General features: G+C 39.0%; 1 protein-coding gene across 2 annotated transcripts in view; it reads left to right on the top strand.

The window, feature by feature from the left end:
* Positions 1-20494, top strand: part of LOC134657232 (calcium/calmodulin-dependent protein kinase kinase 2) — a 232439-nt gene that overhangs the window by 189159 nt on the left and 22786 nt on the right. For both annotated transcript variants that reach the window (XM_063512801.1, XM_063512802.1), the window contains 3 exons: positions 18822-19014; positions 19836-19889; positions 20308-20478. In XM_063512801.1, the coding sequence (XP_063368871.1) occupies positions 18822-19014; positions 19836-19889; positions 20308-20478 (418 nt within the window). The remainder of the gene's footprint in view (positions 1-18821; positions 19015-19835; positions 19890-20307; positions 20479-20494) is intronic.

Below are 20494 nucleotides of genomic sequence, written 5' to 3'. Positions count from 1 at the left end.
GACTACTGTTTCTACAACGTTTTTTGCGACACACACACCCACAAAATAATTAAACTAGCCACCCGACTTGCAACCTTCTCCCCATAGCATAAAGTCCGAACTGGACTGACAGCATACCAGAGGCATAATTGAAAATGAATTAAAAATTTAACACCAGAGATTAAGCTTTGAGTTTGCAAAGGCGAGCCGTGCAGATAAGTTTAGAAAAGTCGTATGTTAAAAGATCCTTCCATTTTAATACGACTTTGTTTAATAGTGAATAGAGTTTATATTCTTTTTGTTATTTTAATTTAGATATGGGTTTGTGAATGTTGTTTTAATTATTGAAACGAGGTCATGTTTTTATTATACTTTGCGGCTTACTACACAAGTGGATTGAGTTGGAAAATATAATTTCTCTTTGAAAGATAATACAATAGTAAAATAAAATTTATAATTTGAATTTAATATCTAAGTTTAGTGTTTCTTTGAGTGTCACGGTTTGTGAAATAAGTAGATTTTTGAATAGAATGTTATCTCCGTGAATTTTATAAGCGTTGTAATTGTTTTTTTTTCTTTTTCTTTGATATACCTATTTGCGTTATTATAATGTTAAATATGTACATAAAGCAATTGTAAACCTCTAATAAAATGCTTTAAATTAAATATACATTTTTAATTTTTCATTTTATTTGTAATCTTAATTAGGTAATTACAAAACATTTATTTCAGTCATATAAATACGTACAAATTAAATTATAAATTATTAAACACATAACGACAGTCGTTAATAATAAATATATTCTTGACAAAATTATCTATCCTAAATCGTGCTTATTAGTTATTTATAAACTCAGATTTCATGTTTTGCTATTCTCAATATTAATAGTACCCTATAATAAAATAATAATATTTTATTATAGGGTACTATTAATATTAAAATAATAATATTTTATTATAGGGTACTTATATAATTTTAATTGATCGTTATCTGTTTTTTTTTATTATAAGTATAAAAATAGCAATCAAACATGGTAAAGCAAAAAAATAAGATATCTTTAGGATACTGACGAAAATATTCAGATAACATTTTGTTTTTTTATGAGACGGAACACAATATTATAACAACTTTTATGTGCCCTAGATCTCAAGGCACCGCACAAAGTTCTAAAAACTCTATTACTTAAAAGTGCAAGTTTTGTCGGACTTCCTTGTTTATCCTCAAGTTCTGAAGTACCTACTAGTAACAGTAGTAACGATCACAACGTCTTACAAAGTTCTTTCTGTTGCATTTCTCAAAGCAGGCGTAGACGCGCTGGAAGCGCTGTATTGCAAAATATATCGTTTATTTATCTTATACCTATAAGAAATTAAACAGCCATTCGTCGGCGTTTTAAGGAAATAACATTATTCGCTCCGTGCAAAGCACCTGGTAGGGGAAGCCGAAACGATCGCAGCGCTTGATGTGGCCAATACTGACAAGTTTGGGTACTTTGTCTCTGTCAATTCCCATACTTCTCAGTTATGTATGTATGTATGTCACTTTATTGCACATAAACAGGTTTACATAAAACGGACAAAAACAAAACAAAAATAAGAATGTTATGTACAAAGGCGAACTTATCCCTAAAAGGGATCTCTTCCAGCTAACCTTTGAGAAAATGCGAAAGGATCAAACACTAACAGGTGAAAGACAATTTAATATGGACAAATAGCAATATAAGAATTTTGGATACACATAAAGGAAGACGGGAGCAATAAATAAAGAGAAAACCAGTACTACCTACTCATAAATACGCATAAACTATAAACATACTTATACATATATAACCTATATACACATATACATATACGTATACATAAACATACCGCTGTTTACTAACTACATAAACATATAATCTATATATAAATAATATATAAATATATATATATACAAAGTATTCAGTTCTAACTACATCAGGAGTCTAATAACCACAACTTTTTCAACTTCTCCTTGAGTGAGGCAACAGATTGCGATTTCCTTACGTCCACTGGTAGATCGTTCCACAGCTTAACTGAGTAGGCCGTGAAAGACTTACAGTACGCACGCGACTTTTTCGGCGGAATGGCTAAAGTCAGATTTTCACTAGATCGCAGACGGTGACCGCTAACAGTAGCCAGAAAACTAAATCTCTCTGATAGATACGTAGGGGATGCGGGATTAAATAACACGTTAAAGAGTAATGACAGAACATGCACATCCCTACGACGACGTATCGGAAGCCAGCCAAGCTGCGAGCGGAAGGCAGACACGCGATCGTACTTACGTAACCCGAATATATATCTAATGCAGACATTTTGCAAGCGCTCTAGCTTGTCAAGCAGTTCCTCCCTTAGGTCCACAAAAGCAATGTCACCATAAGTTATTTTAGCTTTATAATCACACTTACGATTAAAATGAGTCACGATAGCTATTGTGTGGTAAACTGCAATAATACTGGACGAAACAGTAATATTAAATTTTATATATTTTCAACGCCGAGCTAGATATTAGCCTTTTATATCATATAGTACTATTCCAGGCTTAACAACGTAATGGCTAAACATTTTATCTAGTCTATGTCAACACAGAGTTTTTATTGTACGTTAATAAAATAGTATGGCTAATACAGTGTACCAACATTAAGTGAATGTAATATTAGTTATTGAAAGTCCGTCAAAAGCACACTTTTGGCACGTAGGGTTATCTGTAGTCTGTCACAAGTGTCACAACAGACATTGTGCCTAAAGCGGGAGAACATAAATTTTTAACACAAAATATGTTGATTAAAACCTGTGAAAAAGGTCAAAGTTTTTATAATTGCAAGCATCGTACGTATCCCCAGGATGAGGATCACTAAGTAAGTCATCAAAACATAGCGAAACATACATTTTTTCATTGAATTTGTAACGAAACAACAACGAAGAAAATTGACCGAATAATATAAAATACACAGATAATTCTTACTGTTTTCACTAAAGCAAAAACCAAGTGTATTTAACATGAAATAGGAATAGATTCCGCACATTGTTAAGTACATTATAGTAAATATTTTTAAGGAATAATCTTTATTTTGTTGCGCTCGTTATTTGACAGCGCCGACCACGTTGCGAACGCTAGGCGGCGCTGCCATCGTGCACGGTCCCAATATTATGTTCATTGTACTTTATGTACGTATAGGCATAACAGATTTATCTAATCATTCATCATTAAACAATAATAGCCAGATTGTTTTCACTCCAATTGAATGAGATAATCTAAAGACATGGATCTCTATTATTTCCCAAAAACATTTAAGTCATAATGTATTGTTTGCTCGCAATTTCGTTAGTCATAATTTATTTGGTTCCGAAACGCGTCACTTTTCAGGATTCTAACCTAACCTAGGTATTGTATAGGATAACCTTACGAAAATCCTGAAAAGTTTACCGTTTCAGTTGCTTTTTCCTTCTGTGCCTTGAAACTCTCGCAGCGCTCAAGATTCCTCACTACGCTCCTGATTCAATTTTGGGATGTTTCGTTGAACAACAACTCGGAAAACAAATAACTATTAGCTATGTTGAAACGTAAATAGACGCTTCGCTCACACATTAAATACAACACAATAATCATATTAAAGTTAGTGATTGGAACATTTGGAACCTCCTTTTAAGCTTTAAAGCCTGTGCCAGGAGGTACCGCTCTTCCTCGCACTCTCTCGGTCAATAAGAGAAATTAAAGAAGTGCAATACAACTTGTAAAAGCTTTTGAAAGACTTTTAAAATTTAAAGCAGTTTAAATAGGAACAACACAATGTAGCGACGGAAGTCTGAGCAATACAATTCTCTGCAGTCAACTCAGGCGCGGCTGAATAGCCTGAATACTGCATGCTTACTAGTTCTTTTTTCTTCATTTTAAAGTTTATACTTTGTGTGCACCTGTTATTTGTTCTGTTATTTGTTTTGCAAAGGGATCAAAGTAGTTGTTTAACCGCTTGTGCTAATATTGATACCCGAGCAAGCGAAAGATTCCAAAATTAAACCATAAGCGTACCTAGAAAGTTGAGAGTGTCTCAAGGCACGAGGGTTAAACAAATTTTAACACCGAGTAAAACACAAAATGTTTCGCCACTAAATGTAAAACATCAAACCAAATCAAATATTTATCATTCAAAATCATCATTTAAAAGTCAATTTTACGATCCAACATAAGAAAACAATTCAAAATTTGCATGAATTTACTTTGCCGCTCTTGTGAATATAATGCAATTTTCTTATCATTATTTGAACAATCAATAGAGCCTTCACGAGCTGGTGTGGTGAATAAACATTTATTAATACTAGCTTACGCCCTCAACTTTGCCTGGGTTGCAATATGATGATAAACGACAGAAACTATCCTAGGTCCTTCCCCGGCGCTTGGTATGGAAATATTTAAGGCCCGAGCACAGAATAATAGTACTTAATAGTATTACAGTAGATTCACTCTAACAAAACGCGTCTGTTACGAGTGTTACGACAGATATGACCGCTAGGTGGCGCAAGCGCGAGCAAGCGTCCGTTCCGTAGCGGTGCCTGGCAATTAGGCTAGATACCAAAATTGGTGTGGGCCGCATGTACCTACTTGTTGGTACTTGTAGCGACGCTACGAAGTCGCGGAGTGATCCACGCCTGGCCCGAAGAAGGACATAGGATAGTTTTTATCAATCATCATCAATATCACGCAAACGAAGCCGCGGGAAGAAGTTAGTCAGAAATAATAGTACATCGCCATCAGTAATATCGGAGCAGCCGAGGTGTTCTAAAATATCTGAATAGCCATTCTAACGTCGTGACCTTAGAGAGGCGTGTTATCTTCAGATATTTGTGAGCACCTTGGCCGCTCCGATATATCTGATGGCGACTGTTTTATTTTATTTTATTCGGGATGCTTACTGCCTAATATACATAGGGTGGTTGTTGGTTGTTCTACGAAGTAAATGAAAGCCCAAAGAATACTAATAATCTTTTAATACCTAAAACGCACCAGCGTAGTTAGGTCCTAAATGGGTTGTCGTCCATTATACTTACATTTTCATTTACTTAATTTCCCATTTAATATTCCGACATAAAACGGTAATTCGAGGTCCGACAACGGTACTTAACAACTTAATGTTGTACGAGGTTGAGCATTTGTTTGGAAATAATAACAGGTTACCTAGGTACTTTCCTAATTAAATGTAGGCCTACCCATAGAGAAATATAGTAAGAATAGTGCTCACTCCATACATCTTTTGGTACGAAAAAGACTATGATTTTCGTAGCCTCAAATCTGTTTATCTTTGCGATTTTCACGCATTATTTTGATCAATAAACATTTATTAAATAAATATAAAAGGCAAAAAACTACAGTCGTTTTCGGCAAAATTATCAAATGATGGGTCACTGCCGATTCCAACGCTGCTACTTAAGTATATACAGTCACCTTCTAAATTTAACCTTCAATTATATATTTATATTTTGCGTTTGTTTGAAAACAAAACCCGGTACGATCTCCATAATTGACTTAGTTTCTAACTTAATAACTGTTTAATCCCATACCTTAGTAAATAACTAAGAGGTTTCGTTAAAAAGGGTACCGTGATCTAATCGAACTGTGAATAAATAATGCGAATAATGAACTAGGTTCCGCTGTAAATAATATATTGTCTGGTAGGCAACTGGTAAATTTACATAATGAAGTGGCCGTTTAGAGATGCCCCTTTTTAGGGTTCCGTAGCCAAATGGCAAAAAACGGAACCCTTATAGATTCGTCATGTCTGTCTGTCTGTCTGTCTGTCCGTCTGTCCGTCTGTCCGTCCGTATGTCACAGCCACTTTTCTCCGAAACTATAAGAACTATACTGTTGAAACTTGGTAAGTAGATGTATTCTGTGAACCGCATTAAGATTTTCACACAAAAATAGAAAAAAAACAATAAATTTTTGGGGTTCCCCATACTTCGAACTGAAACTCAAAAATTTTTTTTTCATCAAACCCATACGTGTGGGGTATCTATGGATAGGTCTTCAAAAATGATATTGAGGTTTCTAATATCATTTTTCTAAACTGAATAGTTTGCGCGAGAGACACTTCCAAAGTGGTAAAATGTGTGTCCCCCCCCCCCCTGTAACTTCTAAAATAATTAATTAAACATTATAAACTAAAATAAACCTAAGAATGAGTAAAACTAAATAACTTAACAAATACAATATGGTATGTTCAGTGTATGCCCAAAATTTAAATGACCTATGACTATGACTAATGTTTTTAGCACAAACATGAATCGATTCCAGTCTCAACGGTGTTTTCGTATTTCTTCCAGCTTTTTTGCGTTTATTTCTTTGGTGAATTAATTGCCTTCGTGCCACGGACAGACAGGCCAACACAAAAAACGTGACATCGCGAAAACCGTCCGTAAATGACATTAAGCTTAGTTTCCGTTTTACCCTTCATTTTGTGTTAGCCTTGGATTAATCCATCGAGGGCCATTTGCCATGCTCCAAAGTAATATAAATAATGATTGTTATTTTACAATTTCGTTTATATGACACTTTTTAGGGTTCCGTAGCCAAATGGCAAAAAACGGAACCCTTATAGATTCGTCATGTCTGTCTGTCTGTCCGTCTGTCCGTCCGTATGTCACAGCCACTTTTCTCCGAAACTATAAGAACTATACTGTTGAAACTTGGTAAGTAGATGTATTCTGTGAACCGCATTAAGATTTTCACACAAAAATAGAAAAAAAACAATAAATTTTTGGGGTTCCCCATACTTCGAACTGAAACTCAAAAATTTTTTTTTCATCAAACCCATACGTGTGGGGTATCTATGGATAGGTCTTCAAAAATGATATTGAGGTTTCTAATATCATTTTTTTTCTAAACTGAATAGTTTGCGCGAGAGACACTTCCAAAGTGGTAAAATGTGTGTCCCCCCCCCCTGTAACTTCTAAAATAAGAGAATGATAAAACTAAAAAAAATATATGATGTACATTACCATGTAAACTTCCACCGAAAATTGGTTTGAACGAGATCTAGTAAGTAGTTTTTTTTTATACGTCATAAATCGCCTAAATACGGAACCCTTCATGGGCGAGTCCGACTCGCACTTGGCCGCTTTTTAGCCTATGAGCCAAAATGGCAAAAGAGTTATAGCCATTTTGCTCACAAATTATAAGCTGTATTTAAATTAAATTTGTAACATGCAACATGGGTTGTTAAAACAACAACGGTTGCACTCCGGGAGTGCCGATAGAAGTGAAAACTCACCTCACTATGTGTCCACGCATGTAGGGGTGGACGAGAAGATCTTGGGGTCGTGGATGAGGTGAGTTAAAATGACACTCGTAGTCCAATACATGCACGTATAATTAAGTACTTTGGTGATACATAGGTGGTAGAATATCACTAGTGGTAAGCGGACGGGCACGACCGTCCGTCGCAAGATTGCTGAGAGAATGGCCGCTGCCGGCCCCGCTTCTCCGCGCCCCGCACCATGCGTTGCGTCGGCGACGGCTCCCGAAGATTCCCGAGCAAAGACGAGGCGTTAACATCCTCCGCGGCGTTGAAAGCATACTGCTTTCAAGGGATCAGATGCTGAAGACTGATTTTTAGGGATCGGTCTGATCATCCTTTGACTTATTGTCCTCGTCATCGGGTTCAGGATCAGTTGGCAGAAGACACATCTTGTTTACGGCCCTTTTGATTGGACCTTTCTCCGTCAATATATCGGCGACCCGACAAACACCGTCAGGGCCATTGTAAAGATGAATGACGCGCCCCATGCGCCATTGTAACGGCATCAGATTGTCTTCTTTAAGTAGAACGAGATCTCCGATCTGGATTCCTCTTTGATTGGTTTTCCATTTTACGCGCTGTTGAAGCTCAGCCATAAATTCGCGACGCCATCTTTCCCAAAACTGCTGCCGAAGAAGCTCGATGCGCTTGTATCTCGTAGCTGGAGTGCCCGTGACGGGTAGAGATGGCACAGATGAAGTCAGTGGCCGAGTAATCAAAAAATGCCCTGGGGTAAGGGGACACATGTCGTTGGGGTCTGATGAAAGAGGAGTGATAGGACGAGAATTTAGAATAGCCTCCGTTTGCACAAAAAAAGTAGTAAGCTCCTCAAACGTCAGGTTTGCGTTACCAGCAATGCGTTTTAAATGAAATTTGGCTGCTCGGACGCCAGCCTCCCATATTCCGCCAAAGGTAGGCGCGTACGCGGGAATAAATTTAAAGTTAATCGATTCGTTAGCTGCGTAATCCGAAACTGGATGACGGCTGGACCGTAAAACTCTACCTAGCTCATTGTGCGCGCCTACAAAGTTTTTCCCGTTATCACAGTAAATTACCTCGGGCCTGCCACGACGCGATACGAACCTGCGTAGACACAGTATGAAAGCTTCAGTGGATAAATCGCTAACCACCTCGAGGTGGATCGCCTTAGAGGCGAGGCACACAAAGACACATAGGTAGGCTTTAGTATTACGACTGCCGCGTCCCTTCTTATTAGCTATCATGAAAGGACCGGCGAAGTCAATCCCAGTAGATTGGAAAGCGGAACTTGTTTCTACTCTTACGCTCGGTAGATCACCCATTATAGGCTGAACTGTTTTTCCTCTTTGCCTAACACAGTCAACACACCTTTGAGATATACTCCGAGCTAAATTCCTACCACCCACTGGCCAGAACTCTTCGCGTAGTGACGATAAAATCAACTGAGCACCTGCGTGATACAAACGTAAGTGCTCGTATCTCATAATAAGCTTTGTAAAGTGATGCTTAGCATCTAACAAAATTGGGTGTTTTTTATTAAAATGATAGTTGGAATTACTTATTCTCCCTCCTACACGTAAAACACCACTGGGATCTACGAAAGGGTTGAGAGACAAAAGTCTACTTCGGCTATGAAGTGGTTTACCTTGGCTTAAATTTTGGATGTCTTTTTGAAACGACTGCGCTTGACATTTTTTAACTAAAAACGCCAACGAGTCCTTAAGCTCCTGAACTGTTAAAGGTCCCTTAAGTTTGGCATTTGATTTTCTACAATTATGTATAAACCGGAAGACGTAAGCATACATCCTTTTCAGACGTACGTAACTAGAATGTCGATCGAATGTTACGACGGGATCACCAGAGCTTAAGGTTTCGTCTTTAACAGTTAGTAACACCTTGACCTCAGGTAAGTCTGAAGGCGTTTGAGGCTGTGAGGGCCACTCCGTAAAATCCTTCTTCAGGAACGAAGGACCTTCCCACCAGAAAGACAAAGACGGCAGATGCTGCGGATCAACGCCCCGCGACGCTAGATCTGCCGGATTAAAATCCGTAGGTACGTGTTTCCACTCGTGACCTTGAGTCAACTCATTAATTTTATTTACTCGATTGCGTACGAAAGCTTGCAGAGTTTTAGACTGCGATTTAAGCCAACCGAGAACGACCATACTGTCGGTCCACATTACATGTTTGACAATTTTAGTTTTTATAGACTGAGCTACTTTCGTGCACAATTGAGCGCCCAATAAACTGGCGCACAGTTCAAGCCGTGGGATACTTAAAACTTTAATTGGGGCCACTCTGGCCTTTGCGCAAAGCAATCGAACTGTCACATGATCATTGCTGTCAACCGACCGCAAATACACACATGCTCCGTACGCCTCTTGGGACGCATCAACAAAACAATGAATCTCTGTGCGCTCAGTATTAGGTAAATCACATAGAACATGTCTATTTAAATTGATATTTGTCAAATGATCCAAATTGTTGACAAACTTTAACCATCTTTTTTCAAAATCCAAAGGTACTGGAGTATCCCAGTCCAATTTGGCAGACCACAAATTCTGCAGAAGAATTTAGGTTTTACTATACAGCAACATAGAAGCCCCAATGGGTCAAACAATTTGCATGTTGTAGATATGATGGTTCGCTTTGTTATTTTATTAGGCGGTGCAAAGTCTATCGGAAAATGCAAGGTATCCGCCTGAGGGGACCATTTTAGGCCTAAAACTGAAGCATCATTATTAAAGTCAAGGCAATTCGTAGACCCTGACTGGTCTTCTAAAATTTGAGGACAATTCGTGCGAAATTTGCGCAGGGGAAAGCATGCAGAATTTAGAACTTTGACAACATTTTCATATATATACTTTAACTCTTCTACTGTTGACGACCCTGTGTTAAGATCATCAATGTAAAAATCATTTTTAATGACATTAGAAGTCACTTCATCTTGACATTCGAGAGCTAACTGCTTGAGGCACCTTGTTGTGATGAAAGGTGCCGAAGCCATTCCATACGTAACAGTGTTGAGCTGAAAAATCTTGACAGGCTGATCAGCCTGGTCTCTCCACAGAATGAGTTGAAGATGGCGCTGTTGTTCGCTAAGAGAGACCTGCCTATACATCTTTTCGATGTCAGCTGTTAGAACGAACCTATTAGTACGGAAACGCAACAGAATTGAAAGTAGGTCACTTTGCACAACTGGACCTACTGCCTGAATGTCATTCAGAGACTTGCCTGAGCTCGTAGAAGCTGACGCATCATAAACGACTCTAAGCTTAGTAGTTTCCTTTTGCTCACGAATAACACAGTGGTGGGGCAAGTAACACCCGAAACTTGGCCGTTTAACTTCAGTCATGTGTCCTAAATCAGCATACTCCTGCAAAAAATCACGATACTGTTCTTTAACGTTGGGATTTTTATCTAACTTCTTTTCCAAGTTAAGAAAACGTCTCATAGCTATAGGATATGAGTTTCCGAGAGTTTCCTCGGGTTTTTCCTTAAATGGCATCTGTACAGAGAATCGACCATCAGGTAAACGACTAGTATTATCAACATAATGAGTTTCACAAAACTCTTCATCAATAGACAAAGACTTACAATCGGAAGGCAAATCTTCCACCTCCCAAAAACGCTTTAGAGAATTATCGACATCTTGTAGTGACGTCTGGCGCCTTGTAGTGGCTAAATGACAATAAACATTATTAATTTGGTTGTAGCTTCCGCCCGTGCGACCAACTACTAACCATCCTAGCTTAGTATCTTGTAGCATAGGTTTTCCTTCTCCTAGATCTATTTGATCTGGCTTAAGAACTTTAAAAAATCTGTCCCCTGACAACAAAATATCAACCTGATCCGGTTTATAGAACAGCGGATCAGCTAGCTCAACATGCGGCAAATCTAATTTTTCGATATCGATTGCCACATTTGGCACATCATCCGAGATTTCGGGGACCACCCAAAAATTAGCATCTAATTCGTAAGAATTAAAGCGAGACTTAACTTTTAGTTGGATACGTTCAAATATCTCCGTTTTCTGTTTATTGATCCCAGTAATATCAAATGGTTCAATTTTATTTGTAGGTAGTTTTAACTTTTGCTTAAATTTTTCTGAGATTAAACACGATTGACTACCATTGTCTAAGAGTGCACGAGCGACGTAAGTAGCGTTATTCTTAGGACAATATACTTCGACTTGAGCCGTGCACAACATAACCTGACCCGATGCGTCAGCGTCAGTCGACATGTGAACAGAAGTGTTAATATTTTTTACAGAGTCGGTAGGAGCAACATTATTATTATTACTACTGACGCTGTCGCAATGCAAGAGAGAATTGTGTTTTTTCTTGCAACTGCGACAGGAACCTTTCAAAGTGCATTGAGAACCATCATGTCCCGCGCGTAGACAATTTTTACAAAGTTTATGTTTTGAAACCTCAACAAGCCTGTCCTCCAGACTCATAGTCTTAAACTTGGTGCACTGGTAAACATGATGGTTCTGGCCGCATACCAAACACGGCTTAATTCGTGGTCCCTCGCCAGAAGAAACAAAAGACTTGGTATTTTTATTTTCCTTATAAACAGGTTTACTTTCATTTGACTGATTTGACCGACTGCAAAACATCGTTTCTAATACATTAGCACGATTACGTAAAAACTCTTTAAAATGCTCTAAAGTGGGTACTTCAGAAGAATTTTTATTTAAAGCACCTGAGGGTAGGCACGAAAAATTGCCTTTATACTCTTCCCACTTTCCATTTGTTTTGGGATCTAACTTCGCCGAGACCAAAAAAATCACCAACGGGTCCCAACCCTGAGTTGAAATACCTAACGTATCCAATGAACTTAAATTTTTCGAAACAGTATCAATTAAATACCTTAATGCCTTAAAAGACTCCTTTTGTATAGGATTAATATTTACGATCGCACTCAAATGATTATTTATTAATATATTTTTATTATCGTATCTTTCACACAATGTTTTCCACGCAAGCTCGTATCCGCTGGTAGAAAAATCAATTGACCTTATTGCTAAACTAGCACTTCCTTGTAACGAATTCCTTAAATAGTGGAATTTATTTATCGGCGCAATAGACTCGTTGTTATTTATTAATGACTCAAATAAATCTTTAAACTCTAACCAACGCGTGTAATTTCCATCAAACGTCGGCAAATTGATTACTGGTAGACGAACTGACGAATGTTTTTCATGACAAGAGCTCGACTTAGTTGAGCCACTGTCCACACTATTTTTTGCCGAAAACGAATCAATTATATCTTGCGCTAATGCAATTTGCGAATAGAAAAGACTTTCGGTTTGAGTTCGTTCCGCTATTTGTTCGTCTAAATTAGGGGAAATATCTTCAAGTTGAACTTGCACGGCGTCATAATCAACCATTAATTTACGAAGTCCATCTAATCGCAAACTCAGCTCCTTTATTAATAATGACGTGTGCTCAGACCCTTGTACTGTTTTTACAAAGTCTTTAAAAACGGTCAACTGACTTTTAAGCCCACCGCGCCTTCTATTTAATTTTCTAATTAATTCCTCACCCATTTTAAACAACAAACAATGAGCTAGGTAAATAAAATGGTGCAATCAAACCGGTAACACGATCCAGCCGTCTAGTCCAGCACAGCTGCCGCCGAGCCCGCCAGCAGCACCGGCCGCGTCCGGCGAACCCGTCTCCACAGCGCTCGTACTCGCGAATAGCCCGGAAACCGCGTAGCAACAGGCTCCCGGTAACAGCGCGCAGCGATGTACACTGGAATTTACCACAACGGACTTTGAACCATAGGAATTCACCTCAATGAACTTTGAACCCTAGTCGTAATTACCTATTAAATGCAAATAAACAACTAAAATGCACCTTTAATGAGTCGAAGCAAATAAAATGTATTAAATCTATATGCACAATAAAGAATAGAAGTAGCAAGCGTGGCATAGAACAAAATTAGCGGTAGGTATTTATTTATAACGGTACCTACAACGTACACTTTTTAAACATTAACTTACTTTGTCGTACTTTAAAATAATAACTACTAGCGTATTGTTATTGCATAAAACTTAATAGACGAGCAACTTATTGATTTATATAGAAATCATTTACCTATGACGAGGCGATAAGGTTGAAATAACGGTGCATAAAAAAAACCGGCAAGCATTATCGAGCTAATTACCGAATGAAACTACTTCTATTTGCAATTTTAAATGCATTGATCTATATGGAAACCAAGCAAAAAAAACTTAGCGCTCAAAATAGTGCAAATTGTCTAGTACGCATAAAGCTAGATACATAACCTGACGCTTGCAAGTAGGCTAGCACTAATTTATAGCAAACAGAAGTCTATTAAAAATTAGGGAACAAAAGGAACGGGCTTACTTCACATCGGCATTGACTTTTGATGTCTAATTCAACTTGTAGTGTTGTAGAATCCAAAGCGCCACGGCAGCAATTCCAGTTTCTTTGTTCTTGTGCAGTCCGTTATTTCTCGGCAGTCGCCATTACAGTCGCTCGAACTCCAACGGTCGCCTCATGACCGTTTGATTTTGAAGAAATGTCACGGTCGCCACATGTCCACGCATGTAGGGGTGGACGAGAAGATCTTGGGGTCGTGGATGAGGTGAGTTAAAATGACACTCGTAGTCCAATACATGCACGTATAATTAAGTACTTTGGTGATACATAGGTGGTAGAATATCACTAGTGGTAAGCGGACGGGCACGACCGTCCGTCGCAAGATTGCTGAGAGAATGGCCGCTGCCGGCCCCGCTTCTCCGCGCCCCGCACCATGCGTTGCGTCGGCGACGGCTCCCGAAGATTCCCGAGCAAAGACGAGGCGTTAACACTATGTTACCGACGCCCGGTAACACGATACATACGTATAGTGGAGGTATTCTATTTATTTATTATATATTATTATCATTCTCAAATAAGATCACACCATAACAACGTCAAATTATTTGAACATAGGTAAAGAGTCTTAAAAAGGAGTCCGCAACATAAATGTCAAATAACATTGAGTTTTTCTTTATTGATTTAAATGCCATTTAAATTATGAGTGGCCACCTTACGGGGCTTACGGTCACGTGATCGCCTTACGCCCCTTACGGTCACGTGATCGCCTTACAGTCTCGAGTTTATAATTTTTTCCCCACCACAAAAAGTGCCCAGCGCCGTTAAAGAAGTTTTCACTTCACAAACAGTAAAAATCAATGTGCACACACGTTAATATTTCTAAGTTTTTGGATAAAGGGAAAACTTTTGAATATTATTGGTATCGGTTCGCAAAACCAAAAAAACCGGCCAAGTGCGAGTCGGACTCGCGCACGGAGGGTTCCACACCATCAACAAAAAATAGAGCAAAACAAGCAAAAAAAAGCGGCCAAGTGCGAGTCGGACTCGCCCATGAAGGGTTCCGTATTTAGGCGATTTATGACGAATTAAAAAAAAAACTACTTACTAGATCTCGTTCAAACCAATTTTTGGTGGAAGTTTACATGGTAATGTACATCATATATTTTTTTTAGTTTTATCATTCTGTTATTTTAGAAGTTACAGGGGGGGACACACACATTTTACCACTTTGGAAGTGTCTCTCGCGCAAACTATTCAGTTTAGAAATAAAAAAGCGGCCAAGTGCGAGTCGGACTCGCCCATGAAGGGTTCCGTATTTAGGCGATTTATGACGTATAAAAAAAAACTACTTACTAGATCTCGTTCAAACCAATTTTCTGTGGAAGTTTACATGGTAATGTACATCATATATTTTTTTTAGTTTTATCATTCTCTTATTTTAGAAGTTACAGGGGGGGGGACACACATTTTACCACTTTGGAAGTGTCTCTCGCGCAAACTATTCAGTTTAGAAAAAAAGCGGCCAAGTGCGAGTCGGACTCGCCCATGAAGGGTTCCGTATTTAGGCGATTTATGACGTATTAAAAAAAAACTACTTGCTAGATCTCGTTCAAACCAATTTTCGGTGGAAGTTTACATGGTAATGTACATCATATATTTTTTTTAGTTTTATCATTCTCTTATTTTAGAAGTTACAGGGGGGGGGACACACATTTTACCACTTTGGAAGTGTCTCTCGCGCAAACTATTCAGTTTAGAAAAAAATGATATTAGGAACCTCAATATCATTTTTGAAGACCTATCCATAGATACCCCACACGTATGGGTTTGATGAAAAAAAAATTTTTGAGTTTCAGTTCGAAGTATGGGGAACCCCAAAAATTTATTGTTTTTTTCTATTTTTGTGTGAAAATCTTAATGCGGTTCACAGAATACATCTACTTACCAAGTTTCAACAGTATAGTTCTTATAGTTTCGGAGAAAAGTGGCTGTGACATACGGACGGACAGACAGACGGACAGACGGACAGACGGACAGACAGACAGACAGACATGACGAATCTATAAGGGTTCCGTTTTTTGCCATTTGGCTACGGAACCCTAAAAATGATATTAGAAACCTCAATATCATTTGAAGACCTATCCATAGATACCCCACACGTATGGGTTTGATGAAAAAATTTTTTTGAGTTTCAGTTCTAAGTATGGGGAACCCCAAAAATTTATTGTTTTTTTTTTCTATTTTTGTGTGAAAATCTTAATGCGGTTCACAGAATACATCTACTGACCAAGTTTCAACAGTATAGTTCTTATAGTTTCGGAGAAAAGTGACTGTGACATACGGACGGACAGACGGACAGACAGACAGACAGACAGACAGACATGACGAATCTATAAGGGTTCCGTTTTTTGCCATTTGGCTACGGAACCCTAAACAAGCAAAAAACGGTCACCCATCCAAGTACTGACCCCGCCCGACGTTGCTTAACTTCGGTCAAAAATCACGTTTGTTGTATGGGAGCCCCACTAAAATCTTTATTTTATTCTGTTTTTAGTATTTGTTGTTATAGCGGCAACAGAAATACATCATCTGTGAAAATTTCAACTGTCTAGCTATCACGGTTCGTGAGATACAGCCTGGTGACAGACGGACGGACGGACGGACAGCGGAGTCTTAGTAATAGGGTCCCGTTTTTACCCTTTGGGTACGGAACCCTAAAAATGTGTGCGTTTAGGTTGTTAATAGAAGGGTCTCGAGAAGACCTTGATAAACATGCAAATTAGACGAGGGCCTGTCATAAATAAAAATGCGTGTCATAAAAAGGTAAGTGCCGTAAATGAGGTAACTTTAGTCCGCAACATACAACTATGGTCCAAAAGTTCCAGTCTGCACCATAGTTGTAGTTAAGGATTATAGATACCTGATTTTACGTAACTGGTTTTTACGACACATTTTAATCGTTTATAGACCCACGTCAGGCACTCCGCGGTTACGTCGCTTTGCTACAGGTAGCTAAAAGTACATCCGTTCGGTCCCAATTTTGGGGAAAGCCATAAGCCGCGCGTGGCGCTGTCGCCACCTAGCGGCCATATCTGTGCTGATCGTAACAGACGCGTTTTGTTAGAGAGTGAGTCTTCTGTACTTACGTAGTACTATTATTTATTCTGTGCCCATGTTCATATCCGTATCAAAAAATAGACACCCCGGTCACGATCGGAATGTTCCAACAATTGAAACAAATCGGAGCCATTTGAAACGAACGGCTGCTCCGGATTCGGTTTAACGAAGTTTTCGCCTTTTGTTTTGTTGTTTTGAAACCGAAACCTTGTATAAAGTTTTTTCCATTCGAGTTAGATGGTATTTTCGATTTACTGTACGAGTAATAAGGCTAAATCTGGCCCTTGTACCTTTTTTTGGCCCATGGCTCAAGCATTAAACAAGTTTACCCACTCCTAACTTAAATGATTTATAAAAAAAACTCCTAATCAGGCCAATTGAATCGTACATTTTATCATATAAATGATGTAATTTTGTTACCATTCGGACGTGCATTACATACTTATTCGTAAAATTTATCGAGACGTACGGGAATGATAACAGTCAGACATCACTCTGATGTCAAAATGTAATTTTGAACTGTCCGCAAAGGCTGTTATGCGTGTTGGGTCAGAAAATAGTGAACGTCAGAAGCTATATAAGGTAGTGCTACGAGAAGCCTACGACGTAGCTGCTACGCTGCTACGAAGCTTAACACCGTAAATCGTTCCAATAGAAAAGCTAACATAACTACAAAGATATACAGAGGTCGATTTTTTTTTCTGTCTGTGTGTATATAATTTTGTGCCTGTGTGTATATAATAGTGGCTGAGGCGATTCCTAGGTAAGGTGAACATTGTACATAGGTATACCCGAGCGAGGTGGACTCAATGATACTACGTATTGATTTAACCAGCCTTGGCAGGGATTTTGTGAATTATTGGGAACAAAACTTTTATAAGCGTTGTATGGCTATAAGTTCACATAATCACATTAATAAATATAGTCGTACATTAGTCTGAAAGTGTGCATTTTACGGTGTAACATTGAGCATTCTCATTGACTTAGAATTAGATTTGTTAGCTGTACGTCCAATACGCAGTTCGTTCATTTGGACGAACTGCGTATTGGACGTACAGCTAACAAATCTCTATCTAATATTATGGTATCATCGAGCTGATCCGACGATGAAGACAGGAGGTGGCCATAGGAACTCTGTGATAAAACAATGTCACCTATGTTTAGAATTGTCTCGATGTACGAAAAGTACAGTCAGCTATAAAATATTTTACATGTATTGGGGCGCGGAATCATATGTAATGACATATGACTCAAATATCATTCTGATGTCAGTGTACGTTCGAATTGGCTTGTTTTACGTATCCGCAGACAGGTCGTAGATAAAGACCGTACAAATTTGCTAACTTCAGGAATTCAGGGCGAGGGATAAAAGTTTTATTACAGGGTTTATCCGATAAGATTCTTTTAGGATTTAGGCCTTTCGTAGGACTAACTTTTTTAGCACGTGAATTGTTTGACGATGTACGTGTTATAAGTCAAGCTACATTGAAAATTGTGTCTAAACTGAATAAGATAGGTTTGAATCATTTGACCTTATCGATATGGGTAAAAAAGTAAGACCTGGCGGCCTAGCCAAGGTGACAATCGCTTGCGCTTCGCCATGGAATCGCTTTGTGTCTCTCTACCACTCTTCCATATTAGTGTGATAGTGACGTTTCGTTCGCTACGTAGCGTTTGCGATTGACATGTTGTCTACGAGGCCTGCCTAAAAATTAATCTTTAATATACAAGATACGGCAATGAGTAACAAGAAAAAGTTGATTCACCCATAATCATTTAACCTTTTGGGCGCCAATGACCGATATATCCGCACCGTAGGTTCAACGCCAAAGACCGATTAATCGGTCACAGACCACAGAGCAACATAGACCTACGTGCATATGCATAAAGTTCAATTTCAGTTTTGACACTTCGGTGACGTGGCGTCAGCGTGACAGCTTTTGTGTTTGACACGGCGTCGAAGGTTAAGCATTGTTTTAAAACTAGCCAGTCAGTAGCCCGTCAGTCTTAAAGTAAGCTTACACTTGAAAACTATATATTCCTCAATATTCCTCATATAATTTTCTCTTGTCCACAGACTATCGACATTCCCAGCGAGCGGCGACCGCCAGAACCTGCTCCGGTCTCACGCGGCCAAAAGTGCAGAATGCGGGGCGGGGGGGTCGCCACGGGTGCGGCGTGCTCCAAGGGAATCCCGCAGGGTCTCCCTTGCTCAAGCACCGGGATATGTCCAGCTCAATCAGTACAGGCTGCTTGAGCCCATCGGACAGGTAAACCATTTTTAATCTGCACACTTCTACGGCACCTTTAGTGAGCTTACAGACGCAAAAAGCGCAAAGTGTGGGGCGGGAGGGACACCACGGGTGCGGCGCGCTCCAAGGGAATCTCGAAGGGTTGCCCTTTGCTGAGGCTTCGGGATATATCCAGCTTAATCAATACAGGCTACTTTAACCCATTGGACAGGTACAGACCTATCCAATGGCTTCAAGTTAATGATGAGTTCAAATTATTACAGAATAATAACAACCACTGACGAAGCATCCGATACAACTCGTAAGGATGCCTAGTCAAAATGACAATCTATGAAAAAACGTCATCGTTACTTAAATAATTTATGGAAATAGTCATGTGAGTTTTCTTAGCATCTGTAATCCCGATACATTGTTAGGTACTTTTCGTTTGACTGGCTAGGCAGGAGCCTATCCAGTTAAACGAAATCTTAGATTACTCTGGAGAGTAATATAAGATAAACGAATTAACAAACCCAGAGACAGGAAAAAGCGAACCGGATTCAATCCAATTACTTAGTTAGAATTATTCAATTACGCGTTTCCATTCGGATTTATTTTCCGGGTGAATACGACCTTCGAACCTTCAAGAAAAGAACGTATACCCGTAACTCCGTATCTTAAATACCGGCGATGGAATTAATACCCCTCTGGTAGTGCAGACATTCATGAGCCTGGTGGTAAGCAATCATGATTACCACCAGGCGATTCGTCTGCTTGTTTCCCTCGTATTATCATTAAAAAAAACTGTCAAGCTTATGTCGATGTATTATTTACTTATCTCAAGTGTTTTGCTATTACAGGGATCGTACGGGATCGTGAAGTTGGCTTATAGCGAGGAGGACGACACACATTACGTAAGTAGACACATCCTTACTATACACTCATAATCTTCTCCATATAAATTTGCGTCTTTTTAAAGTTAACTTAATGTAGGTATTTTTTAGGTAGGAGTAGTAGTAGTAGTAAACACTTTATTGCACATAACACAGAGAGAATACAATAAATGTGTACAAAGGCGAACTTATCCCCTTAAGGGATCTCTTCCAGCTAACATTTAGGCAACTGAGAAGGATAAATGCGAAATATTATAGTGTATGTTAAAAGACTTATAAGCATTTTAAACGAGGTCTTTTTCGAGGACCACCTTTTGTAAATTGACCTAAAAAGGGTTTCATTTTAGCTGCGCACTATAAAAATCATCAATTAAAATAAAACAGAGCTTAAGTTACTCGTAAGTCATCGGTCCAATGTGACTTTACAATTCTATTTCAGGCAATGAAAATCCTCTCAAAACGCAAGCTGATGCGGCGCGCGGGCCTGTTCGGGCGCGCGCCGCCGCGCCGGCCCGGACCCGGCCCGCCGCCGGACCCGCTGCAACGGGTGTACCGAGAAATAGCTACGTTGAAAAAGCTAGACCATTCTAATGTTGTGAAATTGGTTGAGGTAAGTTCTAAATACG

This window comes from Cydia amplana, chromosome 19, assembly GCF_948474715.1.
Source record: "Cydia amplana chromosome 19, ilCydAmpl1.1, whole genome shotgun sequence".
NCBI lineage: Eukaryota > Metazoa > Arthropoda > Insecta > Lepidoptera > Tortricidae > Cydia > Cydia amplana.
This window is presented reverse-complemented; position numbering and strand designations above follow the sequence as displayed.